Source organism: Schistocerca nitens, chromosome 1, assembly GCF_023898315.1.
Source record: "Schistocerca nitens isolate TAMUIC-IGC-003100 chromosome 1, iqSchNite1.1, whole genome shotgun sequence".
NCBI lineage: Eukaryota > Metazoa > Arthropoda > Insecta > Orthoptera > Acrididae > Schistocerca > Schistocerca nitens.
The window spans coordinates 191,587,234-191,611,409 of NC_064614.1; the positions used below are offsets into that span (position 1 = coordinate 191,587,234).

General features: G+C 43.4%; 2 protein-coding genes across 2 annotated transcripts in view; one reads left to right on the top strand and one right to left on the bottom strand.

Annotated features, from left to right (window-relative positions):
- LOC126236539 (solute carrier organic anion transporter family member 74D-like) overlaps positions 1 to 16,560 on the top strand; it is a 91,609-nt gene extending 75,049 nt beyond the window's left edge. The window contains exons 10-11 of the mRNA XM_049945962.1: positions 8,113 to 8,205; positions 12,858 to 16,560. Coding sequence (XP_049801919.1) covers positions 8,113 to 8,205; positions 12,858 to 13,219 — 455 coding nt within the window. The 3' untranslated portion in view covers positions 13,220 to 16,560. The remainder of the gene's footprint in view (positions 1 to 8,112; positions 8,206 to 12,857) is intronic.
- Positions 16,561 to 16,700: 140 nt separating this feature from the next.
- Positions 16,701 to 24,176, bottom strand: part of LOC126245300 (solute carrier organic anion transporter family member 74D-like) — a 100,973-nt gene continuing 93,497 nt past the window's right edge. Inside the window, exons 10-11 of the mRNA XM_049948303.1 lie at positions 19,980 to 20,081; positions 16,701 to 17,288 (exon numbers count right to left, since the gene is read on the bottom strand). Coding sequence (XP_049804260.1) covers positions 17,158 to 17,288; positions 19,980 to 20,081 — 233 coding nt within the window. The 3' untranslated portion in view covers positions 16,701 to 17,157. The remainder of the gene's footprint in view (positions 17,289 to 19,979; positions 20,082 to 24,176) is intronic.

A 24,176-nucleotide genomic window follows, 5' to 3' on the forward strand; every position in this document is an offset into this window, starting at 1 on the left:
ATGGACGTAGCGGAAAGGTCAATACGTACGGTGTACCGTAGGTCTCTAGAAGAGCGTAGCGTTCCAAAAGATTGGAGAAGGGCACAGGTCATCCCCGTTTTCAGCAAGGGACGTCGAACAGATGTGCAGAACTATAGACCTATATCTCTAACGTCGATCAGTTGTAGAATTTTGGAACATGTATTATGTTTTCTGGAGACTAGAAATCTACTCTGTGGGAATCAGCATGGGTTTTGAAAAAGGCGATCGTGTGAAACCAAGCTCGCGCTATTCTTCCACGAGACTCATAGGGACAAAGACACGGGTTCCCAGGTAGATGCCGTGTTTCTTGGCTTCCGCAAGGAGTTTGATACAGTTCCCCACAGTCGTTTAATGAACAAAGTAAGACCATATGGACTATCAGACCAATTGGATTGAAGAGTTCCTAGAAAACTGAACGCAGCACGTCATTCTCAGTGGAGAGAAGTCTTCCGATGTACGAGTGATTTCCGGTGCGCCGCAGGGGAGTGTAGTAGGACTGTTGCTATTCACAATCTATATAAATGACCTTGTGGATAATATCGGAAATTCACTGAGGCTTTTTGCGGATGATGCTGTAGTATATCGAGAGGTTGCACAATGGAAATTTGTTCTGAAATGCAGGAGGATCTGCAACGAATTGTCGCATGGTGCAGGGAATGGAAATTGAATCTCAATACAGACAAGTCTAATGTGCTGCGAATACGTAGAAAGAAAGATCCTTTATCATTTAGCTACAATATAGCAGGTTAGCAACTGGAAGTAGTTAATTCCATAAATTATCTGGGAGTAGGCATTAGGAGTGATTTAAACTGGAATGACCATATAAAATTAATCGTCGGTAAAGTAGATGCCAGACTGAGATTCATTGGAAGAATCCTAAGGAAATGCAATCCGAAAACAAAGGAAGTAGGTTACAGTACACTTGTTCGCTCACTGCTTGAATACTGTTCACCTGTGTGGGATCCGTACCAGATAGGGTTGATAGAAGAGATAGAGAAGATCCAACTGCGAGCAGCGCGCTTCGTTACAGGATCATTTAGTAATCGCGAAAGCGTTACGGAGATGATAGATAAACTCCAGTGGAAGACTCTGCAAGAGAGACGCTCAGTAGCTCGGTACCGGCTTTTGTTGAAGTTCCGGGAAAATACCTTCATCGAGTAGTCAAGCAATATATTGCTCCCTCCGATGTATATCTCGCGAAGAGACCATGAGGATAAAATCAGAGAGATTAGAGCCTACACAGAGGCATACCGACAATCTTTCTTTCCACGAACAATATGAGACTGGAATAGAAGGGAGAGCCAATAGAGGTACTCAGGGTACCCTCCGCCACACACCGTCAGATGGGTTGCGGAGTATGAATGTAGATGTAGATGTACCTTTAAATCTAGACTCCACCTCATAATGGCTGGCACACAGTACATTTGTTACAGCTATCATATCCCTCGCCCTACACGCCCCCTTTTCCGGTTCCATTAGGAAACAACGTACACTAGGAACCACACCCGGTAAGCTCCCATATAGGCTTCAATCTCTGATTTGTTCGTCATTACCGTTCCATGAAATGTATGTAGCAAGACGTAATAAGTCGCTTGGCTCTCCTCCACCCTGCAGAACACTTCTCCTCTAGCCTCTACCGTTGGATTTCTACGAGCATCTCCGTAAAACACTTGCGTTATTAAACAAACCAGTACCGGAACGTGCTGCTCTTCTTTGGACCTTTTCTATTTTGTCCATTAGCTGTATCTGGTAAGTGTCCCAGACTGACGGACAACACTCAGTAATCGGTGAAGAATGGAACCTCGCCGGATCTTATAGCGGTGAGGTCGTGGGCGCTCGATGTACACTCTGTCTCCAGTGTTACGAGGTATGTGAAAAAATGATGGACTGATTTTTTGACTTCTAGAGTTTTTAGTTTTCAAACAACAATATTGTTCCCTTCACAGTAGTTCCTTTCAGCAGCTATACACTGGCGCAGTCGTTGTCCCCACTCTTGGTATCAGCGCTGAAAGGCTTCAACTGGTAGGGCGTTTAACATGTCGGTCGCATTCTTCTGAATGTTCTTCAGAGTCCCAGAATGACGTCCTTTTAAGAGATTTTTCAATTTCTGGAAACAAAAAAAGTCACATGGACTATGATAGTGGGGGGGGGGGGGGGACAACAACAACAACAACAATGCGTCTTGAGCTCAGAAATTTCACGATGGAAGTGGCCGTATGACATGGGCGTTGTCACGATGCAGCATCAACTTGTTCGCAATGTCTGGTCTCATTGGATTCACCCTTTTCCTGAGCCTTTCAAGCACGTCTTTGTAGGTTGTCCTGGAGGAACAAATTCTTTATGCACTATACCCTTACTATCAGCAATTCACCATAATTTTGATATTTGATTTGCTCATTCGAGCTTTTTTCGGTCGACATGTCTCAGTGTGGTATTCCTCACTTTACTGCTCTGTCTCAGCATCGTACTCAAGAACGCAGAATTCACCACCTGTGACCAAACGCCTCTACCATACGTGGTCATTGGCAGTCCGCTCAAGAAGATCTACACACACGTTTCTCCGATAGTCCTTCAGCTCAGTTGTGAGGTTTTTCGGCTCTGTTTTGGTACAAGCTATTCACATGTGCAAAACGTGGGTCAAAATTTGGTGTACGGTGGAAGCGTTTAAGTTTAACCGGTCACCCAATATACTTATTTTTAACGTCACTCTGATATCACAAGAGCACGCTACATTCTACGTTTTCGTCGGTTTTTGAAGGTGAAGCGAAGTTCACCTTCAACGTGTTCTTGGTCTCCAAAAAATGATTTGTGTCAGCGAAAAACGTGTGCTCTTGATGAGGAATGTTCCCCGTAGGCTTGCTTCAACTTTTCAGAGGTCATACTCGCGGATTCCCAAGTTTAACACAAAACTTGATGGCGTAACGTTGCTCTAAATTCCGCTGTTCCACTTTCGTAACACACAACAAAAATACAACTTCACTAATGGCGCTCTCAAAAATCAGGTGATGGTTGTACTGAGCTAAAACTCGGACTAAGCATCTGAAATGGATGGACACACCGAACTCAAGCAGAACAAGCAGCGTAGACAGACCCCTCCATGTATTTCAGTCTCATTACATTTCTCTCACACCTCGTATGCGGAAAATCACCCTCTTCCCACGGCTTTTGTGGCTTCGTTTCCTTCCTCCTCCTACTCCTTCTGTTACGTAATATTTCGCATGTTATTGTGATTCTGTTACGTTACTGTAATATCTTCCTGTTGAAATGCTGCTAAGATCTGCTACCTTTCCCCTTTTTTTGCTGTATACAGAGTTTCTCTATCTTCCAATACTTATCCGCATTTATACAATGATTTAGTCTGGCACTTTGCCGTTTATTTTCACGTTTATTTGTGACCTGTGCCCCGCTGAGTTGGTTCCCCTGGCTCCGCGCATGCACTGCTGTGCATTTTTGCTAGGACGGGATTTGTTAATCCAGTTTTTGCATAAGAGAAGACGTACCACGTATGTTCGGTAAGGTTAGGGGTTCTTCTCAACGTTTCATGATGCCGGTTGTTATTGAAAAAAATTATTTCTAGTGTTATGTCTTTCTCTAATTCAACCAATTTTGAGCACAAGAGACTTTTATTTTTTTATCCTTATGAAAAATTTCAGTACATTGTGTGTTGAAAGGTCCGTATACCTCACATGCAAATCTGTATTATATTAATTCTGTAGTTACTGTTTGAAGATAGTTCTAATTACGATTCAGCAGTTTGTCATCTGAAGAAGTGACTAAAGTGTCATGAATGTAGTCGTCATTAATAAATCATTTTGACGCAGCTAGTGCGGATTTCATCTTTTGAAATATACCATCACAGCTGTGGTTGCCACTCATACCAAGTGATTTGAAACAAAACAAAAAAAAAAAAAAAACCTTGTTGCGCTTCATTTTTATTGATGTTCCTGATTCGAATTAAAGACAAGCTAGGTATTGTCATGTAGGGGACGTTTACGTATGATAAAATGATACCACTGGTGCTTCTGACACTGTATCTCGCCGGCGAGCCATGTAAGATTAACGTTGTCAGAAACGTAATTAATTGGCATCCATTCATTCGCCTGCAGTGCGATACATAATGACTTGTGACGGAATGGTTTTATAAACACTTTACGCCCATCACAACGCTTTCGTAACTCTCTCCCCGTCACCCTCGCACCGCCGCTCCTCACGTCTCCCTTTCCCTCCCTCGGTAACGTCACGTCAGTCGTGTTCAACATTTCTGGCACGCATTTGAACGAGATTTGCGCGCCGTGATCAGTTTCCGAGAACTGTGGGCGGTGACTGACTGACACCAGGGCAGGATGTTCCGCAATGTTTTCGGTGCCTGTATCTGTATCAAGAAGCGCCAATGGCGTTATTACCCCCCGCCAAGAAAAGAGGACACTACACGATAGGTTTCTTCAGTTCACTTGACGTAACTCTAAATTGTTACTGATAACGATCAATAATACCTTGTGGTATGGCAACAAAGGCTGGGAATAAAGATATATTCCACCGTGGTTACACGTGCCGAAGATCTCGCGTTTGCCAACATGGCTTCTGGCATGTGGCATTTGACACAGCTACGCCGCACTCCTCTGGTCGTAAAGTTTACAGCGAGGCCATTTCCTGTAGTGTCGACAGTACATTCCTGGGCCACTGCTGCCCGTCATGAGGACGCAATTAAAGTTATGGCCTAGCCATCCTGCAAGCCAACCTCTGTTTACTTTTGTGCCAATCCCTCTGTATGTGATGCAAGTGTCAACGAGTTAATGAGATACCTGCAGACGCCGGCAGCAAGAGTAATTAGCTCTTTCTATGTTTGAGGTTTTAAAGTCATCTTTGGTTTGCGGTTGCTGGTGAAATTCTAGCGCTTACATCAACATAGCTGAGGCGGAACAGTGGCATTTCCCCATACAGTAACATTACGCAGGTGCGTCCCTATCCTACCAGGAAGTGTGAGATCATCGCAAGCATGGTACGCCTACCACTACAATTGTTCGTCCAAAGGGTTCGATGAGGCGTAAAGTAACGGAAATATGAATTAAAAGGCACTGGACACAAAAAATTAATAAATAAAATTAAAATTGAATTCGTAGATGCAAATGACAGAATGAATTCTGTTGTTCCACAAAATTTCATGGGAACTGCCGGATGTTTGCAACTTCCTTCCACAATATTTCGGCGCAGAGTCTTCTGGCCATCTTCAGGTGATACTGGCAAAAACTCTCTGAGCTCTCGTATTTAAGGCCCCTCCGGCACATGCGTAGTGGATTCACTTGGCGTTGCGTGTGCCCTACTTAAGCGCGTTTGATTCTGCTGCGCCGCGCGCTCTCCGTGGTCAAAACTCGCCGCATCGATATCAGTTCGATTGTCTCCCTGCGGTTCCATCACAGAACTACGCCGGCTACGGCGGACACGAAGAGTTTCGACGGCTGGATTCCATGCCGAATTCAACTGGCAACCGCCGTCACGATTAATGAGACTCATTGGCAGACATCCGTATTTCCACGGATTCATTAATAATAGAACTCCAAAAGTTAGACGTATGGGCCACAATTTTTGTCTCATCGTAATTCTTGCCACGACCAGTGGAAATTCAGTGTTCGGCGATGGCAGACTTACAAGGCTGAAGAAGGCGAGCATGCCGCTGATGTTCTACAACGCGATCCTGCACAGTAGGCGTCGTTTGCCCTATATAAGATTTGCCGCATTCACACGGAATCCTGTAAACACCAGCCTTGCGCAGCTCTAGGTCGTCTTTGACAGATCAAAACAACGATGAAATTTTTGCAGGAGGGCGAAAGATTGCTTTCACTTTATATTTTCATAGTATTCTGCCTATTTGCGCTGAAATATTACCAATATATGCTAAATAGGCAGTCGTTTTAAAGGCCTCTTCCTCTTCATTACTCCGTCGTTTACAGGTCTGCACTTCTGTCTCCACTTGCTGGGACGAATACCCATTGTTCAGAAATACGGTCTGCTGGTGCTCCAGTCCCGTTTGCAAACTATCGGTGTCAGAGATGACGTCGGCTCAGTGAATCAATGTCTTCAAAACACCCATCGTTTGTGCTGGATGTTGGCAACTAGCGGCTTGCAAGTAGAAGTCTGTGTGAGTGAGCGTTCTATATACCGAACGACCAAGTGTGCCATCGCTCTTACATCGCACCATTACGTCTAAGAACGGCTGGCAACCCTCCTTCTCAAACTCCATAGTAAATTTTATGTTTTCGTGTATGGATTTCAGATGTTGTAGGAACTCTCGCAGACGATCCAAACCATGAGGCCAAACTATAAAAGTATCGTCAACGTATCGCCAAAATACTGTTGGTTTAAAAGTGGCTGGGCGAGTGATCGCTCCTCAAAATCTTCCATAAAAAGATCGGCCACCAGGGGAGACAAAGGACTCACCATGGCGACGGCCGTCTGATTGTTCATAAAACTCGTTGTTAAATAAAAAATATGTAGAGGAGAGGGTGTGTTCAAACAGCGCTGCAATGTCAGCTCCAAACCTATTGCCAATGAGGTGTAGTGAGTCCACAAGAGGTACATTTATAAAAAAGTGGATCTACGTCAAAGCTGACCAACAAGTTATAACTTTGCAGCTCTAATAACTTAAGTCTGCTGATAAAATCACTAGAATTCTTTATGTGATGTGGATACTTTCCTACCATTGGTTTGAGCAAAGACGCCAAATACTTTGCTAAGTCGTAAGTGGCTGCTCCAATGTTACTCACAATTGGACGTAATGGCACGTTACCCTTGTGGATCTTCGGCAATCCGTATAGCCTAGGTGGAACTGAATTATTTGGTTTTAGTTTCTTCATTACCTCCTTTGGTAAGGAACTGTTAGTCAGAAGGTCTGCTATTTTCCTCACCACTCGGGTAGTAGGATCCTTATCTATTTTGCGATATGTTGAGTCGCTTAATAAAACATTAATCTAATTAATATAGTCCTCCCTCCTACTGCAAAAAATGGACCGAGAAATGGTTATCGTCTCTGCAAAAGAAGCATCTGGCATTTTCCTACAGTGATTTGGGGAGGGTTCCTGAAATTGAAGTCTGTATGCCTGGATGAAAATTTCAGTTGCATAAAGGATTTGTGAAAGAGACTGAATAAATTGCAAAGGTTTATAAGTTAGTACTGTTCGAAAAATTAGGATTGTAATAAATCTACGTCTACATCTACATCCATACTCCGCAAGCCACCTGACGGGGTGTGGCGGAGGGTACCTTGAGTACCTCTATCGTTTCTCCCTTCTATTCCCGTCTCGTATTGTTCGCGGAAAGAAAGATTGTCGATGTGCCTCTGTGTGGGCTCTAATCTCTCTGATTTTATCCTCATGGTCTCTTCGCGAGATATACTTAGGAGGGAACAATATACTGCTTGACTCCTCGGTGTAGGTATGTTCTCGAAAATTCAACAATAGTCCGTACCGAGCTACTGAGCGTCTCTCTTGCAGAGTCTTCCACTGGAGTTCATCTATCATCTCCGTAACGCTTTCGCGATTACTAAATGATCCTGTAACGAAGTACGCTGCTCTCCATTGGATCTTCTCTATCTCTTCTATCAACTCTATCTGGTACGGATCCCACACAGGTGAACAGTATTCAAGCAGTGAGCGAACAAGTGTACTGTAACCTACTCCCTTTGTTTTCGGACTACATTTCCTTGGGATTCTTCCAAAGAATCTCAGTCTGGCATCTGCTTTACCGACGATTAATTTTATATGGTCATTCCATTTTAAATCACTCCTAATGCCTACTCCCAGATATTGGGTGTATGACTTTTCTAGCGATGTAAATTTTCGTAGGGTAGACTGTATATTGTACGACTTCGTATAGTCGGAATTAATATGTCAACAAGAAAATAAAAAACTTCCTGATTAGACATTTGCTTTCATTAGAGCGGAAACTGGTTCTTCGTCTTCTTGAATATTATTCCATAATTCATCGTTGCATGTAAGATCATTCCTAATTTTTTCTGTTTAATTCCTGTTTCGCGTCGATAAGCGGTCAGTAGTTTTAGCCAAAAATCATAGTGTTGTGTATGTATTACTGTTCTAGATTCTCACTGTGAATTCTGGGACGAAGGAGAATACTCGTGTAAGCTGTACCACTCGAGAGGACTGGAGCTCAGCGTGACGTTCTTCGTCTTTGGTGAGTTTTGTGCTGCAAAACGTTAGCATTGCTAGCGCACTGCAGCCAGCCATTCTAAATGGTTGATAAAATTATGAGACCTAAAAATGAAAAGAAACGATGGAGTACACTCTCTAACTATCTTTGACATACCACTAAACAACATGCTTTGTCTTAAGAGTGCTGCGATTCGCCTGGTATCGTCAACATCGTAAATTATTCTCGTAGATTTTACAGCTTTTATTTTGTAGATTTTACAGTTTTTTACAGAGCTGGCGATAACTATTGTAACACCAGTAGCAGATGCTTATTGTGTGTGTACTGTATAACAGGAAGAATACATCTGTAGATGATTTGAGGGTACTCAGGGTGCGAAATTTAGTACACAGAGCTGCCATCTCGGGCAGACACGGGTACGCTTTATCCACACTGCTTCAGCTGTACGCCACACTCCATCAGTCGTAGCGGCTGGAATGCGGTGGCGTGCCTGTTATCTCGGCAATCCATGACCAGACGTTTTCGATTTTTTAATGGATGTGACATCAGGAGAAGGTGCTCTCCAGGGTGACAATCGAACACTATTTTTATATGCGTAGGTCAGACGGACACGTGCAACAGGCAGTCTTGTGTTACCTTGTTGAAAGATAAGGGCACTGAGCTCGGAGAGACACCGGTCCTAACATGTCAGATATGTAAATCTTGCTGACCAAATAACAGGCTATGCAAACTAGACGTGATCTTGAAAGTCTCTTCGGGTTTGCTGCCGGATCCTAAAATCAGCTTGATATTTCGGCGATCCAACTGGTCGCTATCTTCAGTAGAATGCTGCTTCTGCTGATGAGTCCCGCTGAGAACTGACGCCAGGCTGCAAAGCGACGTCCTTTATAGCCACGGTTCAGTACACGGGGCACGCCGCCCATCACGGGTACTGCCCAACAAGACAGGGAGGTGGCGCTGCCCTTAGTGAAACACTGCTGGCAACGATATATCGCACTCAGGGCCGCACCGAAGAACGTTCAGTTTTGATGCGGGACAATACAGGATTCCACGTCTTGCTAAGAGGAAACCCATTGTCGCTGTTGATCAAATTATCTGCCGACCTAATTTCGCTCGCCTCTTTATAGAAACTGTTCCAAAAACTGGAAATGTTGACAACTACCAGAGTTTCATCAAATTTCATACTGTGTCCCTCATTTAAGCAGTGTTCTGCTACTGTCGATTTTTCTGGCTGTTGTAGCCTCGTATGGCGGCGATGTTCCACACACCTGTCATGCACTGTGCGAATCGAACGGCCTATGTAAGCCTTCCCACAGTGACACGGAATTTCTACACACCGGATTTCCTAAGCCCCAAATCATCTTTCACAGAGCCGAGTAGTGCCCTAATCTTAGAAGGTGGACGGAACACACTCTTAATGTTAAAATTCCTTAAAATTAGTCCACTCTTAAACGATATGCCTCCAACATAAGGAAGAAAGTCCGCCGATGTATGCTCCTCTCCATGCACCTCCATAGATGGTCCAAACTCCATAGTCCGACGAATCTGCTTCTCGGAGTATCCAGAAGCAGCATTCTCCTGAAGATGCGACAAGTTGGATCGCCGAAATATCGAGTCAAGTTGATTTTAGGATCCGGCAGCAAACCCGAAGAGACGTTCTAGACTTATTACGCCGGGAAAGCCTATGTTATCACATAGACATGATTTTAGTTGCCCAGTGTCAGCTACACCATCAATCTAGTTGCTCTGCCCCTGTGGAAATGACGGAAGTAATCTGACAACATTCTTTCTCCCCGAGGGCTGCACAAACGGATACGGTCAGCGTGATGCCGTTCGCAGAATCGGGATTCATTTGAAGAGACGACGTGGTGCCAATCGTGTGTCCAGTGTTGTTGCTGATCGCACCAGTATAGACGTCAAAGAGAGCCGCAACAACGGTCGCCCTGCTGACCGTCCATGGTGCTATAGGCGTCGTCGCAATGTTATGTTTGGATGGGTATGTAGGTATGTATGTATTAAACCGGGGACCTAGAAACGACGGAGAGGCTCCGTCCCGCCGTAGCCCTCAGTGGTTCACAACAGGGCACAACAGTCCTGTGCAGTTCGGCTCCCAGTGGACCTTCCCCCGCCTCTGAGATGTCTCCAGCATCAGGAGACGAAACGATGCATAGAAGAATACACTTTTTGGCACAAAAGAAAAATCAACACGAACGCAACGGTTTGAAGCGGCGTCATACTCAAGCTTTCAGCAGCTGTCTCCGTCATCATCATTAAAAGTATAAACCACCGGCTGCCTGGGCTGGCACGGTGTTCTGATTATATAGGCGCAGCAGTAGCTTCTGGAACTTAGGTCTGGTACCACGCGCCGTGGAATTTGAATCCGCGCCAGACGGCATGGAGATCGAAGACCCCTAGAGGTCTCCACCAATAGCGGCGCCCCTGATCATGTATTTAAGTGCATGCCTCTCGCTCACTGGGTCCCCCCTTCCTTCCTCTTTTTTTTTCCCCACCTACCCTCTCTCTGCCCCCCTGCTCTCCCCCGAGTCCTTTTGCATTTCCCTCGTCTGTCTTTTCCCATTCCCTCTCGCGTCTGCTCTGCCCCTCTCCCCCCTTATGAGTCCTCTCCCTCCTTTGGTCCCCCCCCTTTCGTTTTTTCCTCTCCTCCCTCCTTGTTTTCCCCCTCATTCAGGCCCCACCCCCATCTGCCCTTGGCTAGGGAGTGTCATCTTTGTGCCGACTTTTTCGTGCAGTGTTTTACAGTGAGTGTTTTACAGTGAGTGTTCAGTGTTGTGTGTCTTTTGGGAAGTGTAGCGAACGGCCATCATACTGTAGCTGGGTGTGATTTTTTTATCTCTTGCGAACAGAAACCAGACTATCGCCATGTTTTTTTAATTGTGTGTCTACTATGTTATTTGTCTGATTCCTGTGTATTTTATTAACATTGCCAACCTCTTTGCTTTATGTTTTAACTTTCCACAATTTTCCGCCGTTTTACAATTTAAGTCACCGTTTTATCGCCTGTTTTTCTTGTTTCTTTTCTACTTACGTTTTTAAAAAGTCTGTAGGCTGCTTAGCAGCGTACTGAGCTGCTTCCAGCCCGCCCCCTTCGGGGGGAATCGAAATTCAATAAAAAAAAGCTCATTGGGTTTTACAAATGCCTTCAAATCCTAGAATGCAATGCGCTCTGCCTTGCTTATCGCATCCGTCTCCCCTCCCCCACACGGATCCTGTATGACCTTATTCCATTCCCTCACCTCCTCCTTTTCCTCGAACAGATACGGATCCTTTACACCTCCCGTAAACTTGATCCCCCTCACCCGCTTGTCTATCCCATCCTTTCCCACCCCCCTCCACTGCTGCGCCTGTATTCCCACATCCCACCTGCTCTCCATCTCTCCACTCTCCATACCCTCGCCCAAGATGGCTTCCACCAACTCCCCCTCCCTGATGATGCCCTCATTCCCTCCATCTACCCCTCCTACCAACTTTGATCCTCCCCTTATACACCCTGTGTTTTTTCCATAGGGCACCCTCTCTCCCTTCTCTCCCTCCTCCCTTCCTCCCTTCCTCACCCCTCCTCCCCCAGGCTTCCCCTACCCCCCATACCTTCTTTCCTCCCCCTCCCATCTCCTCTGCCACTGGCATCTACACCCTCCCCTCTCCCTCCTCCCCCACATTTTCCCCTTTTGGCAGGTCCCTGGACTCGTGCACGTGAAGTGAACATTAGCGCGCCGGAGATCATCGCCATCGTTTCTTTGTGTGTGCCATCGTGTTAGTGTTTCACCGCCGACGCTCCATCGTTTACGTGTATCATTTCAATCATCAGTGGTCCTGTACAAGTGCTGAACGTTTTTTATTTTACTACACCTGTGAACGGCTCTGTGTTTTTTACTCGTGTGTCTTCTGTTTTTTTTTGTCCACTATTATGTTTTGTTTTTCTGTATCTTCCTTGTATCTATATGTACTGTCTGTGGCCGAAGAGCGGCGTAATATTGCCGCTGCCAGCCCACCTTTTGTATAAGGTGTTAAAATAACAATAAAGAAAAAAAAAGCTCACAGGGCCAGTCTAATCTTGCTTGCGTCTCTGGACATACCGCCTCGCCTTAGACAGCGTATTAACTTTCTTGCTCTGTGGACGAGTGAATGTGGTTGTCTAGTTAGGTTTGCTTGTGACTCTGTTGTTCGTTTGGTCCTTCGTTGGTCGTGTCCGTTCTCTCCCGTTTGTATTGTCGTTCGCGGGCCAATCCGTGGGTCCCGCCGCGCTTTCCGTCACGTCAACACCGCGACCGTTCCGGTCGCAGATACAACATTAGGAGTGATGTTACAGAAGAAAACAGCTTATTCATAACAGTTGTGGTACTAACATTTACCACCATGGCCACAGTCAGTCACTTTGTTGAAACAGGAATTTCCAGAAAATTGATTTAATTTATCCAGTATCTAATATGATTGTTTCTGGAGTCATTCCCCTGTAGCGAACAAATGGTTCAAATTGCTCTGAGCACTATGGGACTTAACATCTGTGGTCATCAGTCCCCTAGACCTTAGAACTACTTAAACCTAACTAACCTAAGGACATCACACACATCCATGCCCGAGGCAGGATTCGAACCTGCGACCTGTAGCGAACACAGCGCTGTTGTTGTAGTGAAGCATTAGTGTGGTGATATTTGCAGTGCTGCTGCTGTGTTCCTCGGTGATGGACGCAGTGGTGTGCGTGCTGGCGCGACGCGTACGGATCTACCCGGACATGGAGGCGGAGGAGACCGAGTCTGGCAGGGGCGGCGGAGGCAGCGAGCTGAGCGCCAGCCAGCGCCAGAAGCTGCTGCGGCGGCGCGCCACGCCCCTGCCCAGGCGGCGCCGCGACGCCCCGGAGGTGCAGCTGCGGCGCCGCGCCGCCACCGGCGCCGAAGACGAGGACGACGACGACGGCGACGACGACGACGACGACGACGACGAGGTGCAGGAGCTGCGCGCCGTGCAGAGCCTGATGGCGCGAGGCAACGGCCAGCCGGGGCTCGCCACCACCGCCTTCTAGCAAGCCATCCGTAGCGGTCCGACTGTGGAAGGTCGCCGCTGTCCAAGAACTAGCGAGATACCGAAGAGGTGGCTCCGAGTGTTGGAGGTCCTCAGAGGGGAAGAGACTCATCGTACGTCGTGCTATTTGAGTCCATCGTGTTCTCAAGTGTCAACTTCCCATTACTGTGTTGTTATTTCTCTGAGGAGTACTCATAAAGTTTTAATTACCACCTTGAAAAATTAAAAATACGTAGTTACTGTTTTGTTTGTATGCAGGCAGATGTCGCCAGTGTTGGTCCAGACTGAAATACTTCCGCCACAGTACCGTAGCACGCCACTAGAGGAGCCCAAAGAAAATGGCTCAGGCGTGTAGTGGCGGTGGCTCCTCTAGCGGAGTTCTGCTGCACTGTGTGACGCATGGATTTCAATCTGGACCGTTACCGGACATGTACCCGCACATAAACAAAACGTTAATTACGTAAGTTTCAACACTCCCAGTGCGTTAGCAAGACCAGTCACAGAACCTATTGGTGACTCGGCGTGGTTGCTAGTGGGGACACGTACGTCTGTCGCATCTCGCTGTAGGTACCTGAAATACTGTGTCCTGTGTCTTTCTGATGATGGTGTCCCCTTTGCACAGTGGAAGTGCTGGTCGTGGATTCGCCAGACTTAGAATCAGGATGAATGGCTGTAATGGTATAGAACGATGTGAAGTATGTCAGGACTTAGTAGTCGAATAAAGAGCGCACGTTTTTTAAAGAGATTTACGAAATACGATTACACAATGACTTATTATCCATCTGCGCCGTATGCAGATTACACCGGTGTTACACTAGCGTATCGTGCCAAAACAATGACACTTACATTAAAAAAAAAACTCTAAACAGTGCAACAATTTAATTGATAAGGCATGTTGTACCGTGATCAGCTGGTTCTATACCCGACACGCAGCCGCTCACATCCGCCGTCCCTTCTCGCTTTGTTACTTTATCACACAGCCTTCTGGGGTGACCAGTGGCCGTCTTCTTACGTGGCTGATGTAATGCCACATCACCTAGGACGCTACGCAGGGCAGTCCTTGTCCCCCAGTTCATCTACCCTCTCTCTCACACACACAATCCACTGGGAACATATTGTCCAACAGTGCGTAATCTTAGGTATTACTCATTGAGTACCCCTAAAAACATAAACTTTATAAAGTTTAAAGTTTACGTTTTCGGGGTGAATATTAAACTTTTATGACAGCCCCTCGTGACATCACTACATGCCAGTGTCCACAGCACAATCGAATAGTTTGGCTTCACACGCGTGCATTACTAAAAGACTGTTTACACAAAGTGAGGCATCTTCGCTTCCGGTTATTTGATTTACAGTTTGATGGCGTACTGGGGACTAGTGCGTAGGTTTCTTCTTCATCTCTGTTCCTGTAGCTAGACTGAGGAGTAAAGCGGGAAAAAAACGTCGGTACTTGATGTAGAAGAGTCAAAGTGGGTGAAGCGTGCTGTTTTACATGCTGTAATCTCAATTCATCGTTCTACCCCTTGCATTTTAACTGTAAATTTTTCACGCTCTAACTACTAGCTAGTCAGTCATCGTTAAACGATACCGTAAGTAATAATACAAACTGTGCTCCAAAAAAATTTTCTGAATGAAAACCGGTCGCTCAATTTTTCTCATCTTATTGCGTTGATTGTGTCTGTCCTTCATAAAGCCATGTAGAAGCATGTAAAACAGAAGAAACAATTCGGATGGGAATGACACAGTTCTCACCGACCTGTTCATCAATATCAAGTGACACAACGTGGTTGAGATGTGGGAAGGATCAAGGTCCGGTCACATCTGAAAATATGTCATGGGCGAAAGTGCACCTATTTACAATGAAAATACATATTAGCAGACCTGTAGCTAACATTGCTGTACAAAAAGTTAAAGAGCATAGTTTTGGGTTTTCGTTGCTGTTTCCATCAATTTCAACACTCAAAGAAAGGAACAGGACGTTATAACAGAAGAGAGTAAATAATTTAGCGGATGTATCATGAAGCAATAATCTTTCTTTGCTTTGTAATGTTGAAGCTCTAGCATACTGTTGGACAGACGTGTAAGTTAACTGGCACTATACTTGGTTGCAAGTTTCGCAGCGCTTGTTTATTTTAGCCAGTACTGATAGATACTCTTAATTAGGACCAAAATACTGAAAGTAATTCATATACGTAGAAGCATCACGACAATATTTCGATGGGGTGGTTGGTGTGTCTGCGTCACATGGAGAAGAAAAATATGCGGCTAACATAAAATGAACAATCTACGTTAATTAAAAGATTGTAAGTATGAAGAAGAACATGCCCACAGGGATTGCCAAGAACCGATACTGCTGTTACATACTGTTATTCCAGGCGAAATAAAGGAAGGAAGGAATAATGCTCTTTAATGTCTCTTGTTCGTCAGCCTGATAACAATATACAGCTTCAAGCCCGTATGACTTATGTAGCTGCACGAGCCTTCCAGACTATGGCAACTGAAGGTGATCTCACTGAAATAATTGCCATCAGTAACGACTGATTCAAGATTACTGACCCCCTGAGATGGATTAGAGTAGGAAACTATTCATTTGCTGCCACAGTTGTCAATAAGTGGCGGTAAATATGACTGTAAAAATCATTTACGACAGTTATGATATGATTTAAAAGGCGTATGAATATTTCGTGAGCACTATACCCACACGATCGTGACATAATTATTTGTGGAATATAATGTGTGAACATAGTTGCTAAGACAGTACAAGGTAAACAATATACGGAGTGGACGAAGATGCTAAAAAGCAAATAATGCAATGAGTGGACGAAGTTTCTAAGACAATGCGAACTTAATCCAATTCACAATAGTTGAGATACTCATTTTCATATTCATATTTCTATATTTTTGAGAGGCGTCGAATTATAAAATGAAATACATTCGACTTTTAATTAACTTTTGACGAAGGAGACACATGTTAGATGAAAAAACTATACTTAAGGTAATCATTCCTACTGTTGGACAATAATGAGATATACATCAGTTCTGGTCAGGAAACAATTATTTTAGATAAAATTTTAGTGACTGTAAGTATCAGATCTCAGCCACTGTCTCCATCGTCTCGTTTACAAGCACGCAACTCATTGTTAGACATTTATTTATTATGTACTGTGATTAGCTGCAACACTAGGTCACACAGACAGTATCGAATATCCATTTGATACGATAAAATAACACTGAATAGAAATATTAGTCAAGTGAATCGAAAGTCTTCCGTGCTAAAACTAGCGTGTTTGTATGCCAAAATCTGCTAGCTTTTCAACGAGTTCCCGTTCCCAATAATTTATTTCATTACGTCTCACGGAAAAGGACAATAATTTGATACCTTGTTTGTAGAAAGAAATAGTGGATGACTGATGTGTATTGCTATGACATTTTAAATCTCTGGAGATGAAATGTAATTGCTCTTTTAATAAAAATTTTATTTTTCAGACTTACATATATAAACGTTTAACGACTTTCTCTTGCAAAACTGTATGCTTTATCCTTACAATAACACTTCCTTTTTAGTTACTGACTATTCCGTTGGGTGTCTGTTATGGGGACATATGATTACTGCAGTAATTACTCGAGCAGTGTTGTATATGGTAAGATTACAAGAATTTTGCGGTGTCGCACTTAAACTTTGATATGTTGACTGAGTCCTTTGCAAAGTCGTTTAACATAAGCATTTCATTTTAGTTATAAATAGTATCTGTCCTACATTTCATCAATACAATATTTTGGAGAGAGACAAGACAGTTGCAGAGACTTTGCTACTCGATAATTCTGCCTTCTGCCAAGCACTTCTTGACTCAAAATAAACGTAATTTCCAGTTGCTTCAGCTGTGATGGTTACAGACGGTAATGATCAAAGGTATTTTCTCCCACGGTTTCGTATAACCGTCATTCTTCCAAGACGATCTTCTCTTGCACCTCCTCCACTTCTTTCGGTTTCACTTCCTCGTCAAATATCTTCAGGTCCTTCACGAAGTACCACACACCAGCGTCAAACAGCGTCCCAATAGCTACAAAACCTGTCAAAGAAATAATAGGTTAGCATCAGCGTAAATTTGTCTTCTGTGCTAGATTTATTCATTTTCAACCAAACTATACAACGTCGGAAGTACCTCTAGACTTGTTTAACACAGGAATTTCCCAAATATAATTTAAAATCCTTGTACGTACGAAGGCTACAACTATTTTCTCGAATCCGCACTCATGGAGAGGTAACATTTCCTTTCCTCTCGAGCTTAGGGTATTGTTGGGTACGAACTAGTAGTGTGTTTCATTTTATTATCTCACGATGTACTGAACATTGACAGGATGGAGTCTATGTTTGAGAGAAGACATCCACTAGTTATCGCACTATCAAATCAAACTCCAAGGCGATAATTAAGCAGTAACACCTCGTTTCAAAAAAATTCTCCTAGGTGTGAGATCGCTTCGTAATTTACAATAAAATGACATTAGTTTCATGAGACTTCTAGCAGTATTTGCTTACTGTTGTATGTGTACCATATATATATATATGTACGACTGGATCCGCAAAGACGTTGTTAATGACAAGGTCTTCTTGGCAGCCCGAGGTATGTTTGCTTGTCAGGATCCACGTGGAGAAGGGACTATATACAGGGTGAAAATTAGTAACACCGACAAATTGCAGGGACGGATGGCTGACTGGAAATGGAGGAAAAAAGTTCTACGAATATTTGTCGCGAAATGGCCGGTATGCTGTAACAACAAAAAATCGTCCCGGAACAAAGGACAGAGGCGCATAGCATCCAAGTCACAACAGATGTTTCATGGGATTGCAGGTGACAGGGTTAGTAGCGTTTGTCATGCAAGATACTCATAACCGTACTTTGGTTATACCATGTTGGCGGGCCACTCGCCTAGAGCTTGTGTTAGGTTTCGTCTCAATATCCTGTAGAACATTGTCCTCCAAATCTGGTGTACGCACAGTCCGCCAACTCCACGGATGTTCGTCTGTCTGAAAGGACCCATAATAACATAAACGCCGTAGAAAGGGCTTGAAATATTGGGTGATGTGGTTGGTGTTTGCGAGGGTACTTGTTTTGGTACAGCAGTGCTGCGTCTCCGCCGGTTTCATCGGCATGGCCATACACAAACACCATCTCGGCTTGTTCCCAGCATGAACACCGGATCATATATATATATATATATATATATATATATATATATATATATATATATAGGGAAATGTAGCCTCATTTAATCATCCAGACACTTAGACACTTACCTTTCTTAATAACTGACAATAATAGTAGTAATGATAATAGTAACAGTAATAATAATAACTGTTTGTCTGAAAGTGCTGTTTATGATGCTTCCACATACAAAATATGCAGGCCGAAAATAAGTAAAAGAATCGTCGAATCTTTACAGTGCTTCGGTATTCGTAGGGATACTCTATATTAGTAACAAGAGTATAAACAGGTATTTCTTTTCGATGTCTACTGTTTCGGTATCCACATCAACTTCTCAATAGATTTTTAGACTACTAAGGCAAGAAATAATAAAGTACCGGCTTTGAAAGTATCAGATGATGCGCAGAAAAATATTTAATAGAAAAAATACTCGTATTTGTTACAGTTGTATTAACTGCACTTGAAAATATCTCTATTAAACATTTTCAACAAATTTTATGACAATTAAAGAGCTTGTAATTTCTATGTAGTATACTGGACAGATCAGCGCAGTAGTAAAGAGTAAATGCACATGCAGCCTCTAACTAACTTACCATATTTCAAGCACATATAGCGGGTTACATACGTTCTTTTTTTTGTGTAAACTCAGAAAATTTGGTGGATATTTCGTATGTATTTGAATTACATTCAGTTACTAGAAATCAGTAATAATTGAATGTTGTTTGTTACGTTCTGTTTTGGAATACGGTTTAAATAATTCGGAGTATGAAGACAAGGTGAACTGAACTTATTATATGACTGATACATTCCTAGACTTCGTGAGCATCGATTAAAGAAAATACGTATTTAGAATCGAGTTCCATGTGTAAAAGCAGTTAGTGAAATGAAAATATTTATTCTGCAATATGTTCTTCTGGTGAGTTTATATAAACGTACCCACAAAAGATTTTGATTTTAGGAAAATGTGTTACAATGTTTTCGATCGCAAGAAGCGTACCTATCTCTAATTTTAGAGAAATTTGTAAGTTCTCTGAAATAAATGACTGTGGCAAGAGCTAAACAACCAGGCAAGAATATATTTTCTCTACAAAGAACTTGTCTTGTTCAAGACAGGACCACATTCACTCGACAAATAAACTGGACTTCTGGCTAAACCATTAAAAGTATTAATTTTAGGCGATGTGTGGTAAGAGTCGTAGCCCAAGTAGACACGAGGTTTCATTATAAATATGTTTGCATTGCTGCAGCATAAAATCTATGTCAGGACCCTTATTTCTCTTTGTACTTGGAATATTAGAACCTTACTGCTGATTTTTATTTCATAATTCGCATATTTTGGCCTGCATTCTAGATTAGTACTTATCTACTATACAAAACATTGACAATTCAGTAAAGGACAGTCGGTGCCGTGCGATACGGCTGCTATCGATACTTTAATTGCAACTTTTTCAAAGTGTATGTGTCAACATCGATAGGAAATATTGCACCTGAGCGAACTGCGCTACGTCTTAGTTGCAGAGTGCCATTGTGCTGACTACGTGAATGACTGCGACTTACCTGCAGCCGTGAAGTTGAGCGTGTATCTCAGCGTCTCTCCGTTGTACAGCCAGCAATTGCCCGTACCCGAACACGTCTTACCCCATACCAGGCATGTAGAGTCTGCAACAACGACACAGTTTTTTATCCAAGATCGTTAACGAATATTTCTATATTTGAATATAAAAGAATTCACATGCACATCGATCTATAAACGACGAATCAATTTTTAGCGAGTTTAAGAGTATGAGTCAGCAATTCGAATATGACAACGAGAGAGAGAGAGAGTGTGTGAATATCCTGTCGAGGTTTATCTCAACAGTTCCTCCTAGGTTTCACTCGTAGATGACAGTCAAGGGTGCAGAAAGTGTTGCGGTTTATTGCTGTTAGACATTTTTCGTTAGATGGCGAGACGTTTAGTTGAAGTGGACATTTGGTGTGACAGCAACTCTGAGCGGGAACACAAGAGCGTATATTTCGGCAGAACTGCCATTTTCAAATCTGAGAGTTTAGGTGATAGCACGAAATATCGTGCGTGTATGCTGCCTATTCGTCCTTGTTACGCTACGAGTGACGGAGGGCGTGACAAAAACTCTGTATGTCTGATTTACAGCTGACAGTTGCTGCGTATGACAGACTGCACACGCCGATTAAGAAACGAAGTGTGGACTAAAGAAGCCCGGAGAAGAACGTTATATCACACCTTTATTTAATCTTTCCCCAGTGGTATTGCATAGTCGCGTTAGTGTCAAAAATTGATTGTTAATCTGTGTCTCTATGCTGGTGGCTTCGCTCACATTACATCTAGGATGAACTATTTTGTCCATTCATTACGCTTTACATCGATTCATTTTAAATCACTATAATACAAGTTTTGAGCTGTACATTAAAGGACAGGAAATCTGAACACGCAATGAACAATCTGATATCTTCTCTCAAAGACCGCTTTTTCTGTCTCTGTTTTCGATAACTGAAACCTTCATAGATGACGGAAGGCTAGAAGTTTCTCCGCATGGTGAAAGCAGTACAGTACTGCTCCCAGAAGGGGTTGAATGCGTCAGAAGTGTGAGAGCTATTCCCAACAATACTAATGCACGCAAATAAATCATCAACGGGTGTGCCTCATGACCCACTGGTAATGCATGTGGGCCTGTTAGTAGACAATGATGAAAACGACACCCCGCTTGTACACAAGTATCAAAGTGAGGAATAACAGCTAATACAGACTGATCTTTTAGAAAGTAAAATCTTCCAGGCTAAGATCAATCGATACAAGAACGAATTGAGTAATGTGATGTCGGAATGTGCTTCGGTGCCGTCAGAAACATCGGCTGCTGTTACAAAAGATTTACAAACAGTTCTGGGAACTTCTCTCTCCTATAGAATTTACAAGACTCTTGAAAGCTACTACGCATTCTAAAACTGTCCTGTAAGTGGAAAAGCCGGCCGAAGTGGCCGTACGGTTAAAGGCGCTGCAGTCTGGAACCGCAAGACCGCTACAGTCGCAGGTTCGAATCCTGCCTCGGGCATGGATGTTTGTGATGTCCTTAGGTTAGTTAGGTTTAACTAGTTCTAAGTTCTAGGGGACTAATGACCTCAGCAGTTGAGTCCCATAGTGCTCAGAGCCATTTGAACCATTTTTGTAAGTGGAAAAACTCTTCGAAACGGACATACTTGCCCTAAATCTGGAGGAAGAAAAGATAAACTGCAGAATGAAAGCTATCAAAACAAACCGAAATTGCAACTGTGTCGTGCCTTGGAAACAGAAAGTTCATCATGCCAGAAATCTGGTGCATTCAGATCATCCTGTAAAGATCCCACGCCGAAACATATTGTATTTTGCACCTTGTACGAGAAAACAATATAGATTTAGGTTTTGTTCGGGAGCCATATTGTACAAAAATAAAATATCTAGAATTATGTGGAAGTACCGAACTCTCAGTGCAGGAAACGAAAGGGAACTCGCCGCTGTTAACAATTATCAACAGAGGAGTAGACGCATTAATGTAAACCAGTATTCATACTAGTGTACTGTGGTGGTAGGAAAAGCAACTGTATGCTTACGATTCTATTCCGTTAGCATTTACTTCTATATGGCAAAGAATATACCATCTGATTTAGGAAAGTTTGATAAAATTTTGTCTATTAAGAACGAGGTTGCTATTTTAATTGCCACCGACAGTAATCCAAGGTTGAGTCTGCAGCATGATTCAGTAAGCGATAACAGAGGTAGAAATACGGAACAGGACTAAGAAGACACAGTCACTTACATGCTTGATTATTTTGCAACATCAGACGAGGAAACAGCAGATAGTGAGCACTAAAAACAAATACGGCGACAGACACAGAATCTATCAAATGACGGAACAAGAAATTCTTGAAATAATAAAAGGAACGAATCCAACTAAGAGCCCTGGCGAAAACGAAATCAGCAGGAAAGATTCCTTCGAATGTTCCGACTTGTTTTAGAGTATGTAACGATAGTGTACAGCATTTGTTTAGAATCATAGTTCTTTTCCTAACTAGTGGAAGACGGACAAAATAATACCAATAGCAAAACCTGCAAAGAAGTATAGTATAAAAATTACTAAATATCGCCATCAGACTCCTGTATACGGAGGAAAACTGTCAATAAACAAATGTATGCACTATGTTTCTTCAAAGGACTTTCTTCACATCAACCGATATTTGTTCACTCCGCATAAAAGCACTGTAGAGGCTTTAGAAGCAGCAAAAAAATTTTTCAAACCGTCTGGTGCTTGGCCTATTTGTATTAATGGTAAGCATGGAGGTACGAGAGGTTTTCGATACTGCTAGGTAGCCTTATATTCTCATTGCTCTACGGAAATTGTAGTTTCCCTGAAATTTACACAATTTAGTTAAACGTTATTTTGACGAGCTGATGCCGTTTCAGCCTGTCAACAACGTCAAGAGTGAGAGGTAAATAACGGAAGGGTGCTCAAAAGGCTTCTGTAGTGCACCAAGATTCTGGAACGTACAACACACCGTATTGTTAAAAATAAATTACACAACACAAACGATCTCCTCTGCTGACGATTTGGTGATACTGACAAAAGGAAGCAGCGACTAGGCACCTGAGAGCGCTTCTAATATTGAATTACGAAAAGTCGAAGAATGGGATGAAAATACAAATTTATTTCAGTGGGCAGGAATCGAAAGTACACTACTGGCCATTAAAATTGCTACACCAAGAAGAAATGCAGATGATAAACGGGTATTCATCTGACAAATATATTATACTAGAACTGACATGTGATTACGTTTTCACGCAATTCGGGTGCATAGATCCTGAGAAATCAGTGCCCAGAACAACCACCTCTGGACGTAATAACGGCCTTGATACGCCTGGGCATTGAGTCAAACAGAGATGGCGTGTACAGGTACAGCTGCCCATGCAGCTTCAACACGATACCACAGTTCATCAAGAGTAGTGACTGGCGTATTGTGACGAGCCAGTTGCTCGGCCACCGTTGACCAGACGTTTTCAGTTGGTGAGAGATCTGGAGAATGCGCTGGCCAAGGCAGCAGTCGGACATTTTCTGTATCCAGAAAGGCCCGTACGGGACCTGCAACATGCGATCGTGCATTATCCTGCTGAAATGTAGGGTTTCGCAGGGATCGAATGAAGGGTAGAGCCACAGTTCGTAAGACATCTGAAATGTAGCGTCCACTGTTCAAAGTGCCGTCAATGCGAACAAGAGGTGAACGAGACGTGTAACCAATGGCACCCCATACCATCACGCTGGGTTATACGCCAGTATGGCGATGACGAATACACGCTTCCAATGTGCGTTCACCGCGATGTCGCCATACACGGATGCGACCATCATGATGCTATAAGCAGAACCTGGATTCATCCGAAAAAATGACGTTTTGTCATTCGTGCACCCAGGAACGTCGTTGAGTACACCATCGCAGACGCTCCTGTCCGTGATGCAGCGTCAGGGGTAACCGCAGCCATGGTCTCCGAGCTGATAGTCAATGCTGCACCAAACGTCGTCGAACTGTTCGTGCAGATGGTTGTTGTCTTGCAAACGTCCCGATCTGTTGACTCAGGGTTCGAGACGTGGCTGCACGATCCGTTCCAGGCATTGGGATCCTGCACGGCGTTCCGTATTACCCTCCTGAACCTACCGATTCCATATTCTGCTAACAGTCATTGGATCTCGACCAACGCGAGCAATAATGTCGCGGTAC